This window comes from Saimiri boliviensis, chromosome 2 (genome assembly GCF_048565385.1).
Source record: "Saimiri boliviensis isolate mSaiBol1 chromosome 2, mSaiBol1.pri, whole genome shotgun sequence".
Classification (NCBI taxonomy): domain Eukaryota; kingdom Metazoa; phylum Chordata; class Mammalia; order Primates; family Cebidae; genus Saimiri; species Saimiri boliviensis.
This window is the reverse complement of record NC_133450.1, coordinates 39,361,808-39,387,442: the sequence shown is the minus strand read 5'-3', so window position 1 is coordinate 39,387,442 and position 25,635 is coordinate 39,361,808. Positions and strand designations below refer to the sequence as shown.

The 25,635-nt window shown below is 44.7% G+C and overlaps 1 protein-coding gene and 1 long non-coding RNA gene across 4 annotated transcripts in view; one reads left to right on the top strand and one right to left on the bottom strand.

The window, feature by feature from the left end:
* The window catches only part of LOC141583525 (uncharacterized), a 62,839-nt gene extending 37,308 nt beyond the window's left edge, over positions 1–25,531 (bottom strand). Inside the window, exon 1 of one of the 2 annotated variants that reach the window (XR_012516166.1) lies at positions 24,798–25,531. This is a non-coding gene — a long non-coding RNA (uncharacterized LOC141583525). Of the gene's footprint in view, positions 1–5,567; positions 7,148–24,797 lie in introns of those variants that run through there. The other variant, XR_012516165.1, reaches the window with a different exon arrangement.
* Positions 20,719–25,635, top strand: part of MTHFD1 (methylenetetrahydrofolate dehydrogenase, cyclohydrolase and formyltetrahydrofolate synthetase 1) — a 75,162-nt gene continuing 70,245 nt past the window's right edge. Inside the window, exon 1 of one of the 2 annotated variants that reach the window (XM_003924423.4) lies at positions 20,719–20,946. In XM_003924423.4, coding sequence (XP_003924472.1) covers positions 20,906–20,946 — 41 coding nt within the window. In that variant the 5' untranslated portion in view covers positions 20,719–20,905. The remainder of the gene's footprint in view (positions 20,947–25,635) is intronic. The other variant, XM_039469356.2, reaches the window with a different exon arrangement.

Genomic DNA, 25,635 nt, shown 5'->3' with positions numbered 1-25,635 from the left:
AATATGAATGTTGCTGGGTATGGTGGCTTACGCCTGTAATCCCAGCACTTTGGGAGGCTGAGGTGGGCAGATCACGAGGTCAAGAGTTTGAGACCAGCCTGACCAATATGGTGAAACCCCATCTCTATTAAAAATACAAAAATTAGGCTGGGTGCGGTGGTTCACATCTGTAATCCCAGCACGTTGGGAAGGTGAGGTGGGAGGATCACAGGGTCTAGATACTGGGACCATCCTGGCCAATGTGGTGAAACCCCATCTATACTAAAAATACAAAAAAATTTGCCAGGAATGGTGGCACATGCCTATAGTCCTAGCTATTTGGGAGGCTGAGGCAGGAGAATCACTTGAACCCAGGAGGTGGAGGTTGCAGTGAGCTGGGATCATGCCACTGCACTCCAGCCTGGCAACAGAATGAGATTCCACTTCCAAAAAAAAAAAAAAAAAAAAAAAAATGTTACAAGAGACCACAAAGATTTAAAACACTGGAAAATAACCAAATAAGACTTCTAGAAGTAAAAAGTATAATCATTTTAATTTGAAGATTGTATGGATATATTAAAAAGCAGCTTAGACACAACTGGAGAATGAGTGAGCTTAAATCTAAAGAAATTATCAAAAAGACAGCATATAGGAAATAATACAGGGTAAATGTAAAGGAGAGTTTAAAGACACAGATAATAAAATGAGAAGGTCTAACATGTTTATTTGGAGTCCAAGATGAATGTGATTTAGAGAATGAGGAAGAGGCAATGTTTGAAGAAATAATGTCTGAGAATGTAATAGAATTCTTGAAAAATACCAATCCAAGTGCGCTAGCAAATCCCAAGAAGAAAAAATAAAAAGAATTTCTAAAGGTACATACGTACAGTAAGATAGAAGAATAAATTCAATGTTTGATAGTAGAGTAGGGTGACTGGAGTTAACAAAACTATATTGTACTCAGGTGATGAACATCCTGAATACCCTGACTTGATAAGTATGCATTACATACATGAACCCCACAAACTTATGCAAATTTTAAAAAGCTTGTACAGAAAAAAAAAAAAAGAATTTCTTACCTACATATTCATAATATAACTGCAGCACACTATCAAAGAAAGACCTTAAAAATTGCCAATGAACCAGGCGCGGTGGCTCAAGCCTGTAATCCCAGCACTTTGGGAGGCTGAGGCGGGTGGATCACAAGGTCAAGAGATCGAGTCCATCCTGGTCAACATGGTGAAACCCCGTCTCTACTAAAAATACAAAAAAATTAGCTGGGCATATTGGCACGTGCCTGTAATCCCAGCTACTCAGGAGGCTGAGGCAGGATAATTGCCTGAACCCAGGAGGGGAGGTTGCAGTGAGCCCAGATCGCGCCATTGCACTCCAGCCTGGGTAACAAGAGTGAAACTCCGTCTCAAAAAAAAAAAAAAAAAAAAAATTGCCAATGAAAAAAGACAGATAATTATAAACAGCAATCAGACTGGTGAGTGACTTCTCAAGAGTAAGAGAAGATGGAAAAGAGCTAGAATATATGTAATGTATTAAAAAATACATATCATCTTTCATTGATTTTAGGAGGCACAAATTTTCACATTTTTACATCTCTGCAATTAGGGTACATCTTAAAGCTGATGCCACTCCAGATTGTGAATAGCTTAGTTGAAAATATAATTTTGTGTGTTGAAACAGAACCATTCTGTGTGCAAAAACAAAAACAATGATAAAAAAAGAAAAACAAAAAAAAATATAATTTAAAATTTAATAATGGTATATAAAATTACTACTGTGATTGAAAACACTTGAAAAAAGAAAAAAAAATGGAAAAAGAAAACACTTGTGTTTCTTGGCTGCACAAGATGACTTATGTCTGTAATTCCAGCACTTTGGAAGGCCAAAGCGGGCAGATCGCTTGAGGCCAGGAGTTCAAGACCACCTTGGTCAATATGGTGAAACCCCCATCTCTACTAAAATACAAAAATTAGCTGGACATGATGGCACATGCTTGTAATCTCAGCTACTCAGGAGGCTAAGGCATGAGAATCACTTGAACAAGGAAGGCAGAGGCTGCAGTGAGCCCAGATTGTGCCACTGCACTCTGGTCTTGGCAACAGAGGCTCTATTTCCAAAAGAGAGAATGAGAGAGAGAGAGAGAGAGAGAAGAGAGAAGAAAACATCTTTTTCTTTTCTTTTTTTTTTTTTGAGATGAACTCTCACTCTGTCATCCAGGCTGGAGTGGAATGGCACAATCTCTGTTCACTGCAACCTCTGCCTCTCAGGTTCAAGCAATTCTCCTGCCTCAACCTACCGAGTAGCTGGGATTACAGGTACCTACCACCACATCCAGCAATTTTTTGTATTTTTAGAAGAGATGGGGTTTCACCATGCTGGTCAGGCTGGTCTTGAACTCCTGACCTAGTGATCCACCCACCTCAGCCTCCTAAAGAGCTGGGATTACAGGAGTGAGCTACTGCGCTCAGACTTGTGTTTCTTAAACCAAGGAAATATGTTGTCAACTAGAATTTTATACCGAATGAAATTATATTTTAAGAGTGGAATAAAGATAAATTTTAGACAAACATTGCGTTTATCACAAATAGGCTCTCACTTTAAAAAAATTCTAGGACAGGCTGGGCATGGTGGCTCACACCTATAATCCCAGCACTTTGGGAAGCTGAGGCGGGCAGATCTCCTGAGGTCAGGAATTCGAGACCAGTTTAGCCAACAAGGCCAAACTCCATCTCTACTAAAAATACAAAAACTAGTCAGGCCTGGTGGTGTGCACCTGTAATCCCAGGGCATTTCATTTTTTTCTGGAGATGGAATCTTGTTCTGTTACCCAGGCTGGAGTGCAGTGGTACAATCTTGGCTCACTCCAACCTCTGCCTGCTGGGTTCAAGCAATTCTCCTGCCTTGGCCTTCCAAGTAGCTGGGATTATAGGCATGTGCTACCAGTCCCAGCTAATTTTTGTATTTTCAGTAGAGATGGGGTTTTGCCATGTTGACCAGGCTGGTCTCTAACTCCTGGCTTCAGGTGATGCACCCTCCGCAGCCTGGGATTACAAGCATGAGCTACTGTGCCCAGCCAAATTTACTCTTTTTTTTTTTTTTGAGACGGAGTTTCGCTCTTGTTACCCAGGCTGGAGTGCAATGGCGCGATCTCGGCTCACCGCAACCTCGGCCTCCTGGATTCAGGCAATTCTCCTGCCTCAGCCTCCTGAGTAGTTGGGATCATAGGCACGTGCCACCATGCCCAGCTAATTTTTTGTATTTTTAGAGACGGGGTTTCACCACATTGACCAGCATGGTCTCGATCTCTTGATCTCGTGATCCACCCACCTCGGCCTCCCAAAGTGCTGGGATTACAGGCTTGAGCCACCACGCCCAGCCTCACTTTTAAAATCACAGAATATAAGAAGGTTATTAGATAACAAGAGCAATTTTATGGCACTGTATTATATTTAGAATTCAATCTAGATTTTAATATATCTGAGGTCCAAAAGAAAACATAAAATGTCATTTTAAGCCGGGCATGGTGTCTCGTGCCTGTAATCCCAGCACTTTAGGAGGCCAAGATGGGCAGATCACAAGGTCAGGAGTTCAAGATCAGCCTGACCAACATGGTGAAACCCCATCTCTTCTAAAAATACAAATATTAGCTGCGTGTGGTGGTGTGCGCCTATAATCCAGCTACTCAGGAGGCTGAGGCAGGAGAATCACTTGAATCCCAGAGGTGGAGGTTGTAGTGAGCCGAGATTGTGCCACTGCACTATAGCCTGAGCAACAGAGTGAGACTCTGTCTCAAAAAAAAGTCATTTTAAATTTACTTATTGTAAATTCAAGCTTTTACAATTTATTTAAAATAAAGTTCATAGTTCGCAGTGACTCATGCCTGTAATCCCAGCACTTTGGTAGGCCAAGGTGGGTGGATCACCTGAGGTCAGGAGTTCAAGACCAGCCTGGCTAACATGGTCAAACCCTGTTTCTACTAAAAATACAAAAAATTATCTGGGCATGGTGGCATGTGCCTGTAATCCCAGCTACTTGGAAGCCTGAGGCAGGAGAATCACTTGAACCTGCAAGGCGGAGTGAGCCAAGATTACACCATTGCATTCAAGCTTGGGAAACAAGAGTGAAACTCCATCTCAAAAAGAAAAAAGTTTACAATTATTTCACTAATATAAACTCTAATTTTAGAACATATGGATTTGTATATATTATTAGTAGTAGTACTACAATTATTTGAGATAGTCTTGCTCATCCAGGCTGGAGTGCAGTGGTGCAATCTTGTAGCTGGGTCTCCCAGAGTAGCTGGGATTACAGGTGCGTGCAGCACCCAGCTAACTTTTCTTTCTTTCTTTTTTTTTTTTTTGAGACCGAGTCTCGCTCTGTTGCCCAGGCTAGAGTGCAGTGGTATGATCTGGGTTCACTGCAACCTCTGCCTCCTGGGTTCAAGTAATTCTCTCCTTCATGCCATTGCACTCCAGCCTTGGGAACAAGAGTTAACCTCTATCTCAAACAAACAAACAAACAAACAGAGCCACCAAGAGGAGGAAATAAAACGCCTCCAATAGTCTTCCCTCCTTTCTTCAGCTCTCCTCACCCAGAATTCATCTCATAGGAGATACAAACTAAAGACTGGGTGGATCTTTCCAGTGGTCTGAAAAATATCTATGCCAGGGATGTCATCCAATCCAAGAGAATATTTAATTTCCAGAAAGATTCTCATTAGGATCTAGACCTAATAAAACAAAACTACAAACCAAGGTGGCAATATGGTGCACTAGAAAGATAACAGAAGTTGCCAGGAGCGGTGGCTCATGCCTGTAATCCCAGCACTTTGGGAGGCTGAGGTGGGCAGATCACCTGAGGTTAGAAGTTCAAGACCAGCCTGACCAGCATGGAGAAACCCTTCCTCCACTAAAAATACAAAATCAGCTGGGTGTGGTGGCAAATGCCTGTAATCTCAGCAACTCAGGAAGCTGAGGCAGGAGAATCGCTTGAACCCAGGAGGTGGAGGTTGCAGTGAGCCAAGATCGCACCATTGCATGCCTGGGCAACAAGAGCACAACTGCTTCTCAAAAAAAAAAAAAAAGAAAGAAAGAAAGAAAGAAAGATAACAGAAGTTAGACTACTTAATTTTGCCACTAATCACCATGACTTCTCTCTGATGTTGTTTTTTAATTTGTAAAATTATGGAATTAGATTAAATTAACTGGAGACCCTTTACGGCCTATTTTTGTTGTTTCATTGTTTTGAGATTGTGGGCCTCAATGAAATGTCAGAACCATCAAAACGGCAAAAATAAATAAAATCTATTTGAGGTTCCATTAAATTCAGATGTTTCATTGCTTCTTGTTCTAGAATCATCCAAAAGGTGTGAGAATATTTGACCTCATCTCTTGCATCATTCACTAGCAAAGATGCTAAGGGTACTAGCATAGGCAAATGGGCAAACAGAACTGGACTTTCCCTTTCTTATAGCTCTTATATTTTTAGTAGAGATAGGGTTTTGGTTATACAGGAGATTATTTAATCCCCACCTTCTGAGAACAGGGAAAAATGAATGCCAGAATACAACTCACCACTTGGCTATTTATCTGAGATGTGTGAGCTGATAGATGCCTGGCTTCTGACAGCTTAGCCTCATGGAGTCCATTGGTTTGCCCAGTAGCAAGCCTTCCTGGATCTGAGTGGTTTAAAAACTGGAAAGGGCCTGACATGCTGTAGATTCAAGAAGCATGAAATAGATCCAGTAATGATGACCCAAGGTATTTAAAAGGAATGTTTGCACAGACCAGTCAGGAAGAGATGCTGAGATCTGCTCAGTACCAACAGCAATGCCTTCTGGAAGTTACACTTCAGATCCTCAGTGCTTACTAGACCTCCGAAGGACCTACTTGCTGAACCTGTTGCTTGAAGACAAGGCAGACCTAGTTTCTAAGAAAACATGAAAATACTGTTAAGATTGTAACAGGTTGAAGCAGCCTACTAATATACATGTAAGCACTTGTAACATACCTAAATGCTATTAGCTTGGTGCAAAAGTAATTGCAGGGTTTACCATTAAAAGCAATGGCAAAAAGTTATTAAGTTTAATTAAAAGTAATTGCAAAACCCTTGATTACTTTTGCACTAATCTAATACTTGTGAATCCTATCTTCAGATATCTGACTTGCAAATATCTTCATTTTCAATTTCTTGATCAGAAATGCTAACTATATCCCTCAAGATTCAAGGCCGGGCGCGGTGGCTCACGCCTATAATCCCAGCACTTTGGGAGGCCGAGGCGGGTGCATGAGGTCAAGAGATCCAGACCATCTTGGTCAACAAGGTGAAACCCCGTCTCTATTTAAAAAACAAAAATTAGCCGGGCGTGGTGGTGCACACCTATAGTCCCAGCTACTCGGAAGGCTGAGGCAGGAGAATTGCTTGAACCCAGGAGGTGGAGGTTGCGGTGAGCTGAGATCGTGCCATTGCACTCCAGTCTGGGTAACAACAGCGAAACTCCGTCTCAAAAAAAAAAAAAAGATAAAAGATAAAAAGTCAAAATAGTTAATATCTTTTTATCTTCAGCCAAAAGATAAAAAGTCAAAATAGTTAATAATGCAGCATCATAGCTCGTAGTTTTCTTTCTGCCCCAGAGAAATGTAAAATACAACCTCACATAATTTTTATTTTTTATTTTTTTGAGATGGAGTCTCACTCTGTCACCCAGGTTGGAGTGCAATGCTGTGATCTCGGCTCACTGCAACCTTCACTTCCCGGGTTCAAGTGATTCTCCTGTCTCAGCCTCCCAAGTAGCTAGGATTATAGGCACCCACCACCACACCCAACTAATTTTTGTGTTTTTAGTAGAGACAGAGTTTCACCAGGTTGGCCAGGCTGGTGCCTCACATAATTTGTGTGTGTGTGTGTGTGTGTGTGTGTGTGTGTGTGTGTGAGACGGAGTTTCGCTCGTTACCCAGGATAGAGTGCAATGGCACGATCTCGGCTCACCGCAACCTCCGCCTCCTGGGTTCAGGCAATTCTCCTGCCTCAGCCTCCTGAGTAGCTGGGATTACAGGCACGCACCACCACGCCCAGCTAATTTTTTGTATTTTTAGTAGAGACGGGGTTTCACCATGTTGACCAGGATGGTCTCGATCTCTTGACCTTGTGATCCACCCGCCTCGGCCTCCCAAAGTGCTGGGATTACAGGCATGAGCCACTGTGCCCGGCCTCATATTCTTTATTTTCTAAAGTGAAATTAAAAGGAATAGAGAAAAGGTATCTTCCAAATTAATGTTCATATGATTTATTAAGCAATGGAATAGGGAGTTTGGATAGGCACAGTGGCTCACACCTGTAATCCCAGCAATTTGGGAGGCTGAGGCAAGAGGATCACTTGAGCCCAGGAATTCAAGATCAGCCTAGGCAAGATAGTGAGACACTATCTTCATAAAAAACTAAAAAAAGAAAAAAAAAATAGCTGGGCATGGTGGCAAGCACCTGTGGTCCCAGCTACTCAGGAAGCTGAAGTAAGAGAATCACTTGAGGCCAAGAAGTCAAGGCTGCACAGAGCTGTGATTGTGCCACTGGATTTCTTTTTTTAAGATCAGAGAATGTACTCTGGGGAAAAAAAAAAAAAAAAAAAAAAGGTGGCATTTAGAAACTGTGTAATGGAGGAGTTGAATGTAAGTGCAGTGTGTTTCCTTTGCTGGGTGGTGTCTCCCAGAAAATTGAACAGGCCCAACATGAGGGGAATTTTCATAAGAGGAGGAAAAAAATCAGGATTATGTGATTTGAGGAATATGGAGCAGGAAGCATAGAGTCTGACTTTCTTTTACTAATCCTGAAATCTGCTTTGAAATGTCTCTAATTCATTCTAGGTATTATTCTACATATTGGTATACCTAATTCATTCTAGGTGTACTAGGTATTAGGTGTACCAATACCTAATTGGTATTGGCAATTATTAAAGTGTAAATAACTCTAGTCTGGATGTGGTGGCTCATGCCTGGAATCTCAGCACTTTGGGAGGCAGAGGTGGACAGATCTCTTGAGCCCAGGAGTTTAAGACCAGCCTGGGCAATATGGCAAAATCTCATCTCTATACATGAAAAAGCACAAAAATTAGCCCAGCTGCTCAGGATGCTGAGGTGGGAGGATCGCTTAGGCCCATGAGTTCAAGGCTGCAGTGAGCCATAACGGAGCCACTGCACTCTTGTCTCAAATAAAATAAAATGAAAATAAAAACAACAAAAAATAAATATTTCTTTCTTTCTTTCTTTTTTTTTTTTTTGAGACGGAGTTTCGCTCTTGTTAACCAGGCTGGAGTGCAATGGCATGATCTCGGCTCACCGCAACCTCTGCTTCCTGGGTTCAGGCAATTCTCCTGCCTCAACCTCCTGAGTAGCTGGGATTACAGGCATGCCCCACCATGCCCAGCTAATTTTTTGTACTTTTAGTAGAGATGGGGTTTCACCATGTTGACCAGGATGGTCTCGATCTCTCGACCTCGTGATCCACCCGCCTCGGCCTCCCAAAGTGCTAGGATTACAGGCTTGAGCCACCGCGCCCGGCCCCTTCTTTCTTTCTTTTTTTAAAAGATGGGGTTTCACCATGATGGCTAGGCTGGTCTTGAACTCCTGACCTCAGGTGATCCACCCACTTCGGCCTCCCAAAGTGCTAGGATTACAGGCATGAGCCACAGTGCCTGGCCAAAAAATAAATATTTATAATAAGACTAGTCTCTTTTTTCATTTTTGTTATTTGATAACTAAGATCATTACTATATCAATTCTTTTTCCAAGAACCAAAGAAGAGAATTAAATAACTTAAATTTTAGTAGATGAAAATGGAGAATGAACTGTTCCTCAATCCTAGAACAAGAATGATACTAAAGTTCTTTTTTTTTTTTTTTTTTGAGACGGAGTTTTTGCTCGTTACCCAGGCTGGTGTGCAATAGGCGGTCTCGGCTCACCACAACCTCCTCCTCCTGGGTTCAGGCAATTCTCCTGCCTCAGCCTCCTGAGTAGCTGGGATTACAGGCATGCACCACCATGCCCAGCTAATTTTTTTATTTTTATTTTTTAGTAGAGACAGGGTTTCACATGTTGACCAGCATGGTCTCGATCTCTTGACCTCGTGATCCACCCGCCTCGGCCTCCCAAAGTGCTGGGATTACAGGCGTGAGCCACTGCACCCAGCCTCTTTTTCTTTTTTTTTTTTTTTTTTTTTTTTGAGACGGAGTTTCGCTCTGGTTACCCAGGCTGGAGTGCAATGGCGCGATCTCGGCTCACCGCAACCTCCGCCTCCTGGGCTCAGGCAATTCTCCTGCCTCAGCCTCCTAAGTAGCTGGGATTACAGGCACGCACCACCATGCCCAGCTAACTTTTTGTATTTTTAGTAGAGACGGGGTTTCACCTTGTTGACCAGGATGGTCTCGATCTCTCGACCTCGTGATCCACCCGCCTCGGCCTCCCAAAGTGCTGGGATTACAGGCTTGAGCCACCGCTCCCGGCCTTTTTTTTTTTTTTTTTTTTTGAGACAGAGTTTTGCTCTTGTTATCCAGGCCAAATAAAGTGAGTGGTATGATCTGGGCTCACTGCAACCTCTGCCTCCTAGGTTCAAGCGATTCTCCTGCTTCAGCCTTCCAAGTCAGTGGGATTACAGGAGTCCATCAGCATGCCCAGTGAATTTTTGTATTTTTAGTAGAGACTGGATTTTGCCCTGTTGGCCAGGCTAGTCTTGAACTCTTGACCTCAGCTGATCCACCCACCTTGGCATCCCAAAGTGCTGGGATGGCGTGAGCCACCACACCTGGCCTGACAAAGTTGTTAAGAATTTCATCTTGCCTGGCCTGATGGCTCATGCCTGTAATCCCAGCACTTTGGGAGGCTGAGGTAGGAGGATCACGAGATGAGGAGATTGAGACCATCCTGGCCAACATGGTGAAAACCCACCTCTACTAAAATAACAATTTTTAAAAAACCCAGATGTGGTGGCATGTGCCTATAATCCCAGCTACTCAGGAGGCTGAAGCAGGGGAATTGCTTGAACCCAGGAAGCGGAGGTTGCAGTGAGCCGAGATCACACCACTGCACTACAGCCTGGTGATAGAGCAAGACTCCATCTCAAAAAAAAATTAAAAAAATAAAAAACAGCCATGTGGGGTGGCTCATGCCTATAATCCTAGCACTTTGAGAGGCTGAGGTGGGTGGATCATCTGAGGTCAGGAGTTCAAGACCAGCCTGGCCATGATGGTGAAACCTCATCTTTAAGAAAATAAATAAATAAAAATAAAAAATAAAAATAATCTCATCCTTTACTTTTATTTCTTTACTATTTTATGAATTTTGTGCTATATTGACTTTATTTAATGAGTTTCACTCGTGCTATCTCTAAGAAACAAGCTACCCTGTGAGACAAAATATAAACCAAGAAGGATGAACATATAAATCCTCCAGTATAAGTTCAAGTATCATCTTCTCCAGGGAGTTTTCTTGTTTCCTGAAAGGTAAGGGTAATCTCTTCTTTTATAGCATGTATAGTATATGATTTTCTTTGTTGTCTCATTCAATATCATACTGTGTAAAAATCTTATCTCATCTAATACATAAAGGTATCTAGGTCAGGTCGATGGCTCATGCCTGCAATCCCAGTACTTTGGAAGGCTGGAGTGCGAGGATCAGTTGAGGCTAGGAGTTTGAGACCAGTCTGGCCAACAAAGTGTGTAAGGCGGGTTGCCACCTCGGGAGGTCAGACACACCCACTCCTGCACTCAGCACCTGACTGGGCACCCAGCACCAGGCTCGGCACTCAGCATCTAGCTCTGCCGCATGGCTCCCCTGGAAGGCTCTGGTTAATGCAACCCTGGCCAGCTCTCACACCGGAAAACCCGCCCAACAACCCACCAACCAATAGCGGCCTGCCCCGTCTCAATCCCACTCCCATGGACCCAATCAAAGCACCCAGCTGTTGCTCGCTCCTCCTAGCCATAAAAACCCCACGCCCCAGGAAGTCAGAGTGACTTCTCTGGCCCCTTTCCCCGGGACCATGGAACCTCGCCCAGAAGCTGAATAAATTGGCATTTCATTTTCTTACACTGGCCTCAGTTTCCTCATTTTAAACCCGGCAATGACCGTTACAAAAGGTACCTAAAAACAGGAGCTATTTCTGGTTTACTTTTATCATCCCAATACCAGGCACAAAAAATATGGATTGTAAAATGAAAGAACCAAAAAGGTGAAAAAAACCTTAATGCAAAGTTAACTAATACAGATAATGATAGTACTATTCTCCCAAACTAACCATATAATAATATGATAAGAATGTATTAGGAGCCGGGCGCTGTGGGGTGTGCTTGTAGTCCCAGCTATTTGGGAGGCTGAGGCTGGAGGATCTCTTGAGTCCAGGAGTTCTGGGCTGTAGTGTGCTATGCCAATCAGGTGTCCACACAAAGTTTGGCATCAATATGGTGACCTCCCGGGAATGGGGGACCACCAGGTTGCCTAAGGAGGGGTGAACTGGCCCAGGTTGGAAACGGAGCAGGTCACAACTCCTGTGCTGATCAGTAGGGGGATCGCGTCTGTGAATAGCCACTGTACTCCAGCCTGGGCAACATAGCAAGACCCTGTTCCTTTAAAAAAAAAAAATGTATTAGGAATCTAAAGTAAAAATAAAATATAGCACCATTACAGGATTATTCTGTGATTTTTAGGTTTGTACATACTACTCTATTTTTTACATTCATTTATTTTTATTTTTTATTTTATTTTATTTTTGAGACCGAGTTTCACTCTTGTTACCCAGGCTGGAGTGCAATGGCACGATCTCCGCTCACCGCAACCTCTGCCTCCTGGGTTCAGGCAATTCTCCTGCCTCAGCCTCCTGAGTAGCTGGGATTACAGGCACGTGCCACCATGCCCAGCTAATTTTTTGTATTTTTAGTAGAGACGGGGTTTCACCATGTTGACCAGGATGGTCTTGATCTCTCGACCTCGTGATCCACCCGCCTCGGCCTCCCAAAGTGCTGAGATTACAGGCTTGAGCCACCATGCTCGGCTACACATTCATAAAATGTAGTATGCTATGCTGCATTTAGTAGGAAGTGAAAAGTATAAATGTTTACCACATCAGACTCCAGAGAAAATTCCAAATCCAAGGCCAGTTTTCAGAAGAAACCTGAATTGTCCAACATGAGTGGCTGCTCTGACCAATTTGTCAGTAGAATGTTTGCATATCAAAGAAGCTGTTGCTAGGTAAACACATCGCAGAGATCCAAAGAAAAAGGGACCTTCTAAAATGTTACACTAAAACCTGTAGCTCTTTATTTCCCCAATTAATGAAGTGAAAACACAAATGATTTTCATCAAGCTTTGTACACTTAAGTAACCTTAAGAAAGTGATCCCACCAAAAGTGATTAGTTGTGTAAACATGAAAATCGTATTTTGGGCCTTTTTTTGAAAAATTCTTGGCTAGGTCAAATTTTTATACTCCAGTACATACAATCAAGTAGAGGTACTTTGAAAGAAGGTGAAATGATGATTCCATTTACTATTCTGAAAGAATAAGATGTGTTAAAAAACTGGAATTCAGGAATTTTTTTTTTTTTTTTTTTTTTTTTTGAGACAAGTCTCGCTCTGTCACCCAGGCTGGAGTGCAGTGGTGAGGTATTGGCTCACTGTTGGGTACCAGCCCCAATCCCATATGTGGGTGCCCTTAGTCCTGTGATGATGAGGGATTGAGAAAAGGAAATAAAGACAGAGACACAAGACTAGAATTTATAGCATGGGTCCAGGGGACCAATGCAAGCGCCAGAACCACATTGGCCCTGAGCTCTGGGCTCCAAACACTTTTATTATGTGCATAATCTCATTGATCTTACTGGCCTGGGAGGGTGAGGGGTAGGTAAGAGAGCCGGTGGGGAGAGCACTTGAGATCCTTCTAAGACATGCTAAACTAGGGCTCTGGGCATGTAACAGCGCTTGAGATCCTTCTAGGACATGCTAAACTAGTACTCTGAGTTTATCACCGATTGTTATCAGGGTGCAGCTACATCAGTAGTATGGCAGATGAGGAGCCACCTTGTCTGACCACACCCAATGCATCAAGGGCCTTTCATCTCCCAAGCATTGAGGACATAGAACAATTAAAATCACTCCATATTGTGAGAACCTAGGCAGAGCCTGAGGCGTTCTGTGATCTCTGCCCTGCAAGGCTTTTCTCCTCTTTGCCAGCTCCCGCCTGCGAAGACCCTACCCGGCCTTGTGAGAAATCGCCTCCCTTCTCAGAGATCTTTGCACAAGCCCTCTTTAGGAGACCCTCATGCAGTCACCATGTTGAGAAGGCATTCATGGGACCAGAGCAGTACTGCCTGTTTTGCAACCACCCCTCGGTGTTCCCCGGTGTTACTTTGCTCTTGGATGGTCTTTACCTTAGGCCTCCCTGTTGCCGCTTGATTTCTAATTAACCGCACCAATAACATATTTAGTTCGGTGTATAAACTTCAGTGTACTCTGAGTCAAGCAAGCTTATAATTAATTAGCTAGAATTAACATACGTCTCACGCTGGCCATCTTGACCCACTGAAATCTCTGTCTCCCAGATTCGAAAATTCTCCTGCCTCAGTCAACCAATTAGATCGAACTACAGGCACGTGCCACCATGCCTGACTAATTTTTTATATTTTTAGTAGAGATGGGGTTTCACCATATTGGACAGATTGGTCTTGAATTCCTGACCTCAAGTGTTCCACCACCTCCGCCTTCCAAAATGCTAAGATTACAGGTGGTGTGAGCCACCCCACCTGGCCTTAGAGAAAGTATGTCCCAAATTTGTATTCTTGATACCAGAATCACCAGGAATATTCTTCATACATCATCTTATCTTCAAGGAATAATGAACCCTGACCCCACCCAAGTTCTGACTTAGTTGGTTAACGGTGGAACCTACACATAAATACATTTTTTAAAGCTATACTAGTTGATCTAATGTGAATTTACTGCTAAATTCACTATAATTGAAGACACTGCTCACTGTCTACAATTATGTATTATAAAAATGAAGTGGGGAGAAACAAGTTATGTTTATAGGAATAAGAGTAATAGATAATAACTAAACCAATAGAATCAGAAATAGGCCAGGTGCGGTGGCTCACCCCAGTAATCCCAGTGCTTTGGGAGGCTGAGGCAGGCAGATCATAAGGTCAGGAGTTCGAGACCAGCCTGATCAACATAGTGAAACCCCATCTCTACTAAAAATACAAAAAATTAGCCAAGCATGGTGGCAGGCACCTGTAATCCCTGCAACTTAGGAGGCTGAAGCAGGAGAATTGCTTGAACCCATGAGGTGGAGGTTTCGGTGAGCTGAGATTGTGCCACTGCACTCCATCCTAGGCAACAGAGAGAGATTCTCTCTCTCTCAGTATATATATATGTAGATATAGATATAGATATATTTCCAAGATGCAGATACATAAGTACAAACAAGACAGGAAATCTCTTATAAAGCTTGAATTCTGGCTGGGTACAGTGGTCATGCCTGTAATCCCAGAACTTTGGGAGGCCAAGGTGGGCAGATCACCTGAGGTCAGGAGTTCCAGACCAGCCTGACCAACACGGTGAAACCCTGTCTCTACTAAAAATGCAAAAGTTAGCTAGGCATGGTGTAATCCCAGCTACTTGTGAGGCTGAGGCAGGAGGATCACTTGAACCCAGAAGGCAGAGGTTGCCGTGAGCCGAGATTGTGCCACTACACTCTAGTCCGGGCAACAGAGCAAGACCCCATCTCAGAACAAACAAACAGCCAGGCGCAGTGGCGCATGCCTGTAGTCCCAGCTACTCAGGAGGCTGAGGTGGGAGGACTGCTTGAGCCCAGGAGTTCTGGGCTGTAGTGCACTATGCCGGTGTTTGCACTAAGTTTGGCATCAATATGGTGACCTCCCGGGAGCGGGGAACCACCAGGTTGCCTAAGGAGGGGTAAACCCGCCCAGGTCGGAAACAGAGCAGGTCAAAACTCCCATGCTGATCAGTAGTGGGATCCCGCCTGTGAATAGCCTCTGGGCAACATAGCGAGAGAGACCTCCTCTCTTAAAAAAGACAAAAACAAAAAAACAACCGAAAACCAAAAAACAAACAGCTGGGCCCGGTGGGCTCAGGCCTGTAGTCCCAGCACTTTGGGAAGCCGAGGCAGGCAGACCACCTAAGGTCAGGAGTTTGAGACCAGCCTGGCCAACATGGTGAAACCCTGTCTTCTTCTTTTTTTTTTTTTTTTTTTTTTGAGATGGAGTCTGGGTCTGTTGCCCAGGCTGGAGTGCAACGGCTAGATCTTAGCTCACTGCAACCTCCGCCTCCTGGGTTCAAGCAATTCTCCTGCCTCAGCCTCCCAAGTAGCTGGGACTACAGGCGCCTGCCACTATGCCCGGCTAACTTTTGTATTTTTAGTAGAGACGGAGTTTCACCATATTGGCCAGGCTGGTCTCAAACTCCTGACCTTGTGATCCACCTATCTTCACCTCACAAAGTGCTAGGATTACAGGCTGAGTCACCATATGGCCCTGTCTCTACTAAACATACAAAAATTAGCTGGACATGGTGGCAGGCATCTGTAATCCCAGCTACTCAAGGAGACTGAGGCAGGAGAATCCCTTGAACTCAGGAGGCAGAGCCAAGATTGCACCATTGCACTCCAGCCTGGGCAACAAGAATGGTATTCCACCTCAAAAAAAAAAAAAAATTATGAAAGCTATCTTACATGTCTATGCATATGTATCTTTTGTTCCTTTAACAACTGCATCCATACTGAAAGAGATTTTATTGTTTTTTTTTTGCTACTGAAATCAGTGCTGTGTGATGAACACTTTTATACTTTTTTTTTTTTTTTTTTTTTTTTTTGTCGCTCAGGCTGGAGTGCAATGTGTACAATCTCGGCTCACTGCAACCTTCGCCTCCCAGGTTCAAGCGATACTCCTGCCTCAGCCTCCCAAGTAGCTGAGATTACGGTGTGCAACACTATGCCCAGCTAATTTTTGTATTTTTAGTAGAGATGGGGTTTCGCCCCATTAGCTAGGCTGGTCTTGAACATCTGACCTCAGGTGATCTACCAGCCTCTGCCTTCCAAAGTTCTGGGATTACAGGTGTGAACTGCCTCACCTAGCCTATACATCTTTCTTTATATGTAAATATTACTTTAAGATAAATTCCTAAACTGGGAGAGGTGGCTCATGCCTTAATCCCAACCTTTTGGAAGGCCAAGACTTGAGGATGGCTTGAGGCCAGGAATTGGAGACCAGCCTGGGCAACACAGACCCTGTCTCTACAGAAAAATGTTTTAATTAGTCAGGTGTGGTGGTACATGCCACCTATAGTTGGGACTATAGGTCCCAACTACTCAGGAGTTCAAGGTTGTAGTGAGCTATGATTGTGTTACTGCATTCCAGCCTGGGTGACAGAGTAAAATCCTGCCCCCCTACAAAAAAAAATTCTACAAGTAGAATTACAAGGTCAAAGTAATTACAAATTTAAAAATTTCAGATATCAAAAGTTGTAAAAATAGAGCCTCTGCAAAAAGTAAACACATTTTTTTCTAGCAACTGCTTTTAAAAGCATTAAAGAAAAATCTTGTCTTTCTGTTCTCTGTGAAAGGTTGATTCTCATTCTTTATTTGACCAATTTGCAACAGTTGACAGAATTAATTACCCCTTTTTCCACAAAACGCATTCTTCACCTGTCTTCTTTTCTTTTTTTGGAGATGGAGTCTCACTCTGTTGCTCAGGCTGTAGTGTAATGGCATGATCTTGGCTCACTGCGATCTCCACCCCCTGAGTTCAAGCAAGTCTCTGCCCTCAACCTCCCTAGTAGCTGGGATTATAGGCATGTACTAGCACATTCAGCTAATTTTTGTATTTTTAATAGACAGGTTTCATCATGTTGGTCAGGTTGGTCTTGAACTCCTGACCTCAAGTGATCTGCCTGCATTGGCCTCCCAAAGTGCTGTAATTACAGGTGTGAGACACTATGCCAGGCCTCTTCACTTGTCTTCTAAAGTGGGATGTTCTTTGGGTTTTCCTCAGAACACACTGGACTATCCTTTCCTTTTAAGAGCCAGGGTCTTGCTCTGTCCCCTAGATTGGAGTGCAGTGATATGATTATAGATTACTGAAGCCTCCAACTCCTAGGCTCACAGGATCCTCCCATCTCAGCCTCCTGAGTAGCTGGGACTACAGGCACATGCCACCACACCCAGCTAATTTTTTTATCTTTTTAAAATTTATTTTTATTATTTTTTATTATTATACTTTAAGTCCTGGGATACATGTGCTAATTTTTTAAATCTTTTTTTATTTGTTTTTGAGATGGAGTCTTGCTCTGTTTTCCAGGCAGAAGTGCAGTGGCTCACTGCAACCACCGCCTCCCAGGTTCAAGGCATTCTCCTGCCTCAGCCTCCCAAGTAGCTGGGATTACAGGCACTGGCCATCATGCCCAGCTAATTTTTGCATTTTTAGTAGAGACGGGGTTTCTCCATATTGGCCAGGTTGGTCCGAACTCCTGACCTCAGGTGATCTGCCCACCTTGGCCTCCCAAAGTGCTAGGATTACAGGCAAATTTAAAAATTTTTATTTTTGTACAGACAGCATCTTGCTATGTTGCTTGGGCTGTTCTACAAACTCTTGGATTCAAGCGATCTTCCTGTATTTGGTCTCCCAAATTGCTGGGATTAGTAAAGGTGTGAGCCACAGCCCCTAGCTGGACTCTCCTTTTCAATCTTCCCTCCTGATTACTCCTGTCTCCTTGCATTCCGAACACTGAAACGTTCTAGGTGTCAGTCCTTGGTCCTCTCTCTACCTACACCCATACCCTTGGTGGGATCTCACTCAATGTCATGGATTTAAATACCTTCTCTCCATTTGGATGTCTAAGAAAAATCTTAAAATGTCAAAAGCTGAATTGATAATCTTAGCCCCAAACCCTAATCCTTCTATGTTTTACCTTATTTCTTTTTTTTTCTTTTTTCTTTTTTTTTTTTTTTTTTTGAGATGGAGTTTCACTCTTGTTACCCAGGCTGGAGTGCAATGGCGCGATCTCGGCTCACCGCAACCTCCGCCTCCTGGGTTCAGGCAATTCTCCTGTCTCAGCCTCCTGAGTAGCTGGGATTACAGGCCCGCGCCACCATGCCCAGCTAATTTTTTTTTGTATTTTTCGTAGAGACGGGGTTTCACAATGTTGACCAGGATGGTCTCGATCTCTTGACCTTGTGATCCACCCGCCTCGGCCTCCCAAAGTGCTGGGATTACAGGCTTGAGCCACTGCGCCTGGCCTGTTTTACCTTATTTCAACTCAGCAAATGGCAATTCCATCTTTTCAGTTGCTCAAAGCAAATTCTTGCTTTCTCTCTTTTACATTCCAAGTTCCTCTCTTCATTAAGGTTTCTGCTCAACTCAGATGCCCAGATAAATCTGTTACCAGATTTCTGAGACAACAACACTTTCCCACCTCCCAACATCACTGCCTATCCTTTTAGCTTGCCTATTTTTAAAATATAGCATGTCATAATCTCTAAAATTAGCATATGTATTTCCTTACTTGATCATTGTCTCCTCTACCAGAATATGAGCTGAGAGCAGAAACTTTGCTGGTTCACTAGGGTATCTCTAGCATCTAGAGAAATGCTATGGCAGAGTGGCCATTCAACAATTATTTGCTCCATGAATGAATGAATTGTACAACTCATACTTAGATACTATTGTCAAAAACCAGGCTGTTGAGATGGCAAAGGCAGTAGATTTAGATATGAAACATCAGGTTTGGGGCCTATACCAGCCACAGCTATGTAGCTTTGGGTGTTATCCTTCAAAGTCTAACTCCATCTGTAAAATGGGTTTTCTGCCATCTTCCTCAACAAAAAAGAAAGGTGGACTAGTCAATATCTATTTGGTATTAAAAGACACAAAAGATTCACTATCTGAAATTTACAAGAAATATTTCCTTCAATTTTCTTCTTAATTTCACTTGTTTAGGTACAACACAATATGAGACAATGTGTTTCAGGGCTATTATTACCATATCATCATATTACTAAGTCTATACGTTTAACATATCACTTGTGCAAATTTTAAGAATAGTAAAGTAGGTCAGGCACGGTGGCTCATGCCCATAATCCCAGGATTTTGGGAGGCCGAGGCAGACTAATCCCCTGAGATCCAGACAAGTCTGGTCAACAGTGAAACCCTGAGAGTACCAAAAATAAAAAAATTAACTGGCATGTTGGCATGGGCCTGTGGTCTAACCTACCTGGGACGCTGAGGTGGATCATTAGAACCCTGGAGGTGGAGGCTGCAAAGAGCAGAGATCACACCACTGCACTGCAGCCTGAGCGACAGAGCGAGACTCCATCTTAAAATACATACATGTGTAGAAATAATTACCAGAAACAGAAAATCACCAAAAATTTCCTATTACGTTGACGGTTGCACAACTCCTTAACTATACTAAAAATTACTGAATGCTATACTTAAAATTGGTGACTTTTACGGTATGAATATTATACAAAGATCATACGTAATAAAACGGGTAATGAAACAAGAGATTATCTAATTTCATATATGGGACTACTATAAATAACCTCAGAATTTAAAAATAAGAAATACTAAAAGCTCCAAAACTTAAAAAAATTTTTTTTGTTTTAGATGAGCTCTGCCATTAGTTGAAACAGGCCACCATCAGGAACGGCTTGTAAAAGAAACCCGTTATCTGGTCAAGTCCTAAGTGACCTGAACCACGTAAGACCATACTGGGATGGCTGCAACCTAGGAGCAGTTCCTCGAGCAGAGCAAGCACATTCATTCGACTCAGTAACTCAAGGGGCCAGTCCTCTCCAGCATCCCAGGTGCCGTCGCCCTGTCGGGCTCCCCGGCCAATCGCCCATCTTACTCCTTTCCCAGCGTGGACGCCCACGGAGAGAGAGCGTCCAGTCTCGACGGTCAACTGGCATCTATCTAGCGTATGAAGCCCGCGTGGGTTCTCCAACCCCATACCTGCCGGGGGACGGGGACGTCGGGGTCACAAAATCTAAACTACGACCCTCCCTGAGCCCTGGCAACCCCGGGGTGACCCCGGCACCGAGGGCGCCACGCGCGCTCCAGCTCTGACACCCCTTCCAGCTCCGCAGGGCCTAAAACAGCGGGCTGCGCTTCACCCACGGCTGAGCGTCAGATTCAGCTGAGAAGATTCTAAAAGCGCGGTGCTGGGCCCAGAGCCAGGCCCTACAGAGCAGAACGCGGAGGGGGCCCGACCCCAGTATGGTGGCGCCGCTGTGTGACAAAGTCGGAAGGCGCGCCAAGCTCCTCAGTTTATCTCCTGTGGAGTCTTGCGCCCGCCACATTCCCGCGAGGGGACCCGCCCAAACTTCCCTGGAAGCCAGGCGCCTCAGACCCCTGCACCGCATCCCCGGAGCCGGGGAGGACGCGTGAGACCCGCCTACCAAACCCTCGAAACTGTCCTTATTCCCGCGAGACTGCCCCGCCCCAGTCCCGCCCCTCAGCTCTACTTCCTGATTGACTGGAATTGGGGCCGGGTTCCGGAGTCCTTCTCGGAAAAAAAAAAAACCCATTCGGGTTTCCCGCCGAATACAAAGGCACACTCTGGACTGGCTCTTTCCTTCCGCCAATCATTTCCACCAGCCATTCATCACCGATCTTCTTCTTCCCTTCCCTCTTCCGTCCCGCAGTTCAGGACCTCTTAGCTCTCAGCCAGTTAAGGGACTCAGGGCCTTACGGGCCGCGCATGCGCCACCGAGTCTGCGGGGAGGGGGGCGCAGGCGCAATAGTGTGATCCCTCTGGCCAGTCCTTAAGCACGTGGGTTCCGCTGTCCCGCTTGGCTGCGGAGGGAGCGATACCTCGATATTGGTGGTTTATCGTGGGCAGCAGACTAATAAAGGCCATGGCGCCAGCAGAAATCCTGAACGGGAAGGAGATCTCCGCGTAAGTTCCTGACATTGTGGTTGAGTGTGGGGCTGTGGACGAGGGGTCCAAGGGTGTGCAGGTCCCCCGGACCCATTTTTTGCGGGAGGGACACTTGGGGCGGAAGAGGCAGGCTCATAACACCCGAAGACCTGCAGCCAAAGACCCCGGACACAACCTGCGTTTGCAAGTGTCCTGCCTAGTGGCTGTAGCCACTGCCTCCTGTGATTTGGGGAAAAGTCCCGTGACGACTATGCTTCCAAACGCGCAGCTGCTGTTGACTTTCTGCCAGTAGAGAGATGGTAGTTGCAGCTTTCTAGAGGCACCCCCCGCCCCACGCCACACTCATAACTCAGAAATCCAATCTACTTACTTACTTCCCGTTAATTTGGAGGTGAGTAGATGGAGACTAGTGAGGTGACAAGGCTTGTCAAGACTACAAGCCTGATAGTGACAGAGGGTCCTTCCAGCTCATAGCTTTTCCCACTACACCATAGATTATCATACGGTAAGTGAAATCTAATACCCTTTTCCTTTCTCTTGAATCTCGTGTTTCTCTCTAACAGCCGTTTGTCTGCCCTGGTCCTAGAGTTACTTTCAACTTAGTTTGGCTCCTGAGTCCTGAGAATATTATGCATTCCACTTGACCTCTGCCTGCTTTACCCTTGTGCGACATCTGAATGCTTAATTAGTGGGTATCGTTGCCAGCTTTACTCCCAGGAAGAGAGAAAGATATATTCCCTCTAGTAGAGGAAGGAGGGAAAAATATTCTGTATGGCTATACTGAGGTTGCTCTTGGGACCTTTCGCATCACCAGTTATTTAAGTAACTGTCACAGCATTTACTAAATTGTAGTTGTCCTGTAACTCCTAACTTTGTAATAGAGGTTTCTGAGTGCATTAGAATTCACTGGTGTTGAAACAGTCGGGCAAGGTGGTGGCTCACTCCTGTAATCCCAGCACTTTGGGAGGCCAAAGTGGGTGATCACCTGAGGTCTGGAGTTTGAGAAACAGTCTGGCACTTACTGCTTGCGGAAAGGAATTTCATAAGCTTTTCTTTTTTCAGACAGGGTCTCTCTGTATTGCTCAGGTTGGAGTGCAATGGCGTGATCTTCTCTCACTGCAACCTCCACCTCCTGGGTTCAAGCGATTCTCCCACCTCAGCCTCCCAGGTAGCTGGGATTATAGGCATGCACTACCATGCTTGGCTTATTTTTGTATTTTTAGTAGGGATGGGGTTTCACCATGTTGGTCAGTTGGCCAGGCTGGTCTTGAACTCCTGACCTCAAGTGATCTGCCCACCTCAGCCTCCCAAAGTGTTAGGATTACAGACATGAGCCACTGCACCTGGCGCTTTGCTTTTTCTTTACAGTCTTCCTCTCATTACCATGTTTCCCACCCTGCTGTTAATGTTATCCCTGACTTTTGTCTTCTATTATTACTCTCCTTTTATACCTTCCTGGGAGATTGGACATTGACAAAGTTCAGCACTCCAGATTCCTTCTCTACCTGCTCTACTCTGTGAGAAATTGGGTACTTACGTGATGATTTAGTTGCCAAATTACCTTCCATTGGAAATAACAGCCCCATTTCTTCCTCACAGAGAATTCTAAGGTTGCAGCCTGAATTTGACAACTGGGGGAAGGTCTCAGAGTTAGAGACAAGTGTCTGTTCTTTGTGGGTATCTATTCACTTATTCAATAAGTATCTGTGTGTGTCCCCTAAGCCAGGCAATCTTCAAAGCTCCGAGACTCTTTTTTTTTGAGATGGAGTTTCACGCTTGTTACCCAGGCTGGAGTGCAATGGCGTGATCTCGGCTCACTACAACCTCCGCCTCCTGGGTTCAGGCAATTCTCCTGCCTCAACCTCCTGAGTAGCTGGATTACAGACACGCGCCACCATGCTCAGCTAATGTTTTGTATTTTTAGTAGAGACAGGGTTTCACCATGTTGACCAGGATGGTCTCGATCTTTTGACCTCGTGATCCACCCGCCTCAGCCTCCCAAAGTGCTGGGATTACAGGCTTGAGCCACCATGCCCAGCTAAAGCTCTTGAGACTCTTAACAAGTGAACAGAACAGCCCAAATCCTTACCTTGGTGAAATTTGCATACTGATAGGTAGAGGCAGATATTTAAATAGGTGAAACAGATTGTGAGGTGGTGGGAAGCACAAAGAGAACACCAGAGCAGAAAAGAGAGACAGGAATTTCTGTGGCCCATGGTGGCTGCAATTTTAAATTATGAGAGTCAGGCCAGGCACGGTGGCTCAAGCCTGTAATCCCAGCACTTTGGGAGGCCGAGGCAGGTGGATCACGAGGTCGAGAGATCGAGACCATCCTGGTCAACAAGGTGAAACCCCGTCTCTACTAAAAATACAAAAAGTTAGCTGGGCATGGTGGTGCGTGCCTGTAATCCCAGCTACTCAGGAGGCTGAGACAGGAGAATTGCCTGAACCCAGGAGGCGGAGGTTGCGGTGAGCCGAGATCGCGCCATTGCACTCCAGCCTGGGTAACAAGAGCGAAATTCCATCTCAAAAAAAAAAAATAAATAAATAAATAAAAATAAATTATGAGAGTCATACTTTTTGTAAAAGTGACTTATGGCCAAAGACTTGAAAGAGGTGGGGCCTCGAGCCTGCCAGTGTTGCGGGGGAAATATCTCCTGACCAAAACACAGCCTGTGCCATAGACCTTTGGCCTCAGCAGTTAGTAAATTACTGCTTTGGGGGTTGATAGAAATGGCCCTGTGACAAGCTGACTGAATAGAGGCTCCTGAGTAGAGGAACCTGACTGGCCTGGGCAGAAGGGCGGTGTCTTTTTTCTTTTTTTTTTTTTTAAAGATGGGGTCTCACCTTCATGGCCAGGCTGGTCTTGAACTCCTGACCTCAGGTGATCCACCCACTTCAGCCTCCCAAAGTGCTAGGATTACAGGCGTGAGCCACCGCATCCGGTAGTGTCTTTTAAAAGATTATGCCAAGGGGGAGAAGATGTGCATTAGATAGTGTTGGAAGACCCACCTTGCATAGTTGTTCTGTATGTGTGTCTTTCAAAGGGGGCTTACTACCTTTCTGTGATTTGTTTGGCTCTCCCTTCTCTTAGTTTGCTATAATTAAGCCTGCTTTCTCCATTGGTGCCATTTTTCTTGATTAAGTCTCTCTACTAAAAAGACTGGTTGTGAAGAGGCAGATGACTAGAGGAGGTGCTGCAAGGCAAGTTGGAGAGGTTCATAAGCTCAGCTGTGGATGGTAGCTTCATAGCTTCAGCCCGGAGTCGCCTCCTCCATGCATCACCGGGCAAGGGGAATTTACCTCTTTATGCCTTAGCTTCTGTATATTGGCGTAGTAATGACACCTAACTCATAAGGTTAGAATTCAATGAGTTAATACTTGTCAAGCGTTTAGAGAAGTCCCTGGCACATGGTAAATTTTAATAAATAGGTACTTAGAAAGTATTCATCAAATAAACAAGTGATGTTTGTGTTTATCCAGCCTGTACCTTTGGGAGCTGGCTTATAATCTTGAGATTTAGGATTTATCCTAGTGCTCCAAGATAAAAGTCTGGAACCTTGGCTGTACATTTAGCTACAGGGCTAGAACTGTTTTTATAAAGGTAATTTGCTTACCATAGTGAAGGGCAGGTCTTCTTGGTTACTGAATTAACATGCTTTTACTTTGTCCTATAGATTAAATACATGTAAGCCCTTTTGTGCTTAAAAAGATTTGTGTGGGCAGAGCACAGTGGCTCATTCCTGTAATCCTAGCACTTTGGGAGGAGGAGGCAGAGGCAGGCAGATCGCCTGAGGTCACGACTGGAGACCAGCTGACCAATGTGGTAGAACCCACTCCCCACTTCTCTACTAAAAATACAAAATTACCTGGGCGTGGTGGCGCATGCCTGTAATCTAGGTTACTCGGGATACTGAGGCAGGAGAATGACTTGAACCTGGGAGGCGGAGGTTGCAGTGAGCCGAGATGGCGCCATTGACTCCTGGCTGGGCGACAAGAGTGAGACTCCTTCTGAAAAAAAAAAAAATTTGCCTGTAATGAACTCCAAAGTGCAGGAGGTTGCTCAAAAGTCAACATGGAAACTTGAATGTCATAGCTGGCTTGATTCTGGAAGACTGTGCAGGAGAGCAGGTCAGAGTTCCAGAGAGAGTGGGACATCCAGCTAGGAGGAGCCCACACAGCCAGGCTGTTGGCCGGGTTGCAGTGACAGTGTGGCAGAGCCCAGAGCTGGTAGCTGCTGTGATCATGGCACCTTTGAAGTCCTGACTGGGGATGTGGTTTGCAAATAAGTGTCTGTCCTTGTCCATTGGGGGGTTGGGGTTAGGTAGTTTGGGATTTGGATAGTGGGGTTTTGAGCAGGGGTATGTGGTTCCTGATTATATCCCCCCACTTGCATGAAGAATCTTCTAGAAAGAAAGCTGGCTGCCTTGCGTGGTGGCTCGTGCCTGTAATCCCAGCACTTTGGGAGATTGAGGCAGGTGGGTCATGAGGTCAGGAGTTCCAGCCGGGCCAACATGGTGAAACTCCATATCTACTAAAAAATACAAAAAATTAGCCAGGCATGGTGGCAGGCACCTGTAATCCCAGCTACTTGGGAGGCTGAGGCAGGAGAATCACTTGAACCCAGGAGGCGGAGGTTGCAGTGAGCTGAGACTGTACCATTGCACTTCAGCCTGGGCAACAGAGGGAGACTCCATCTCAAAAAAA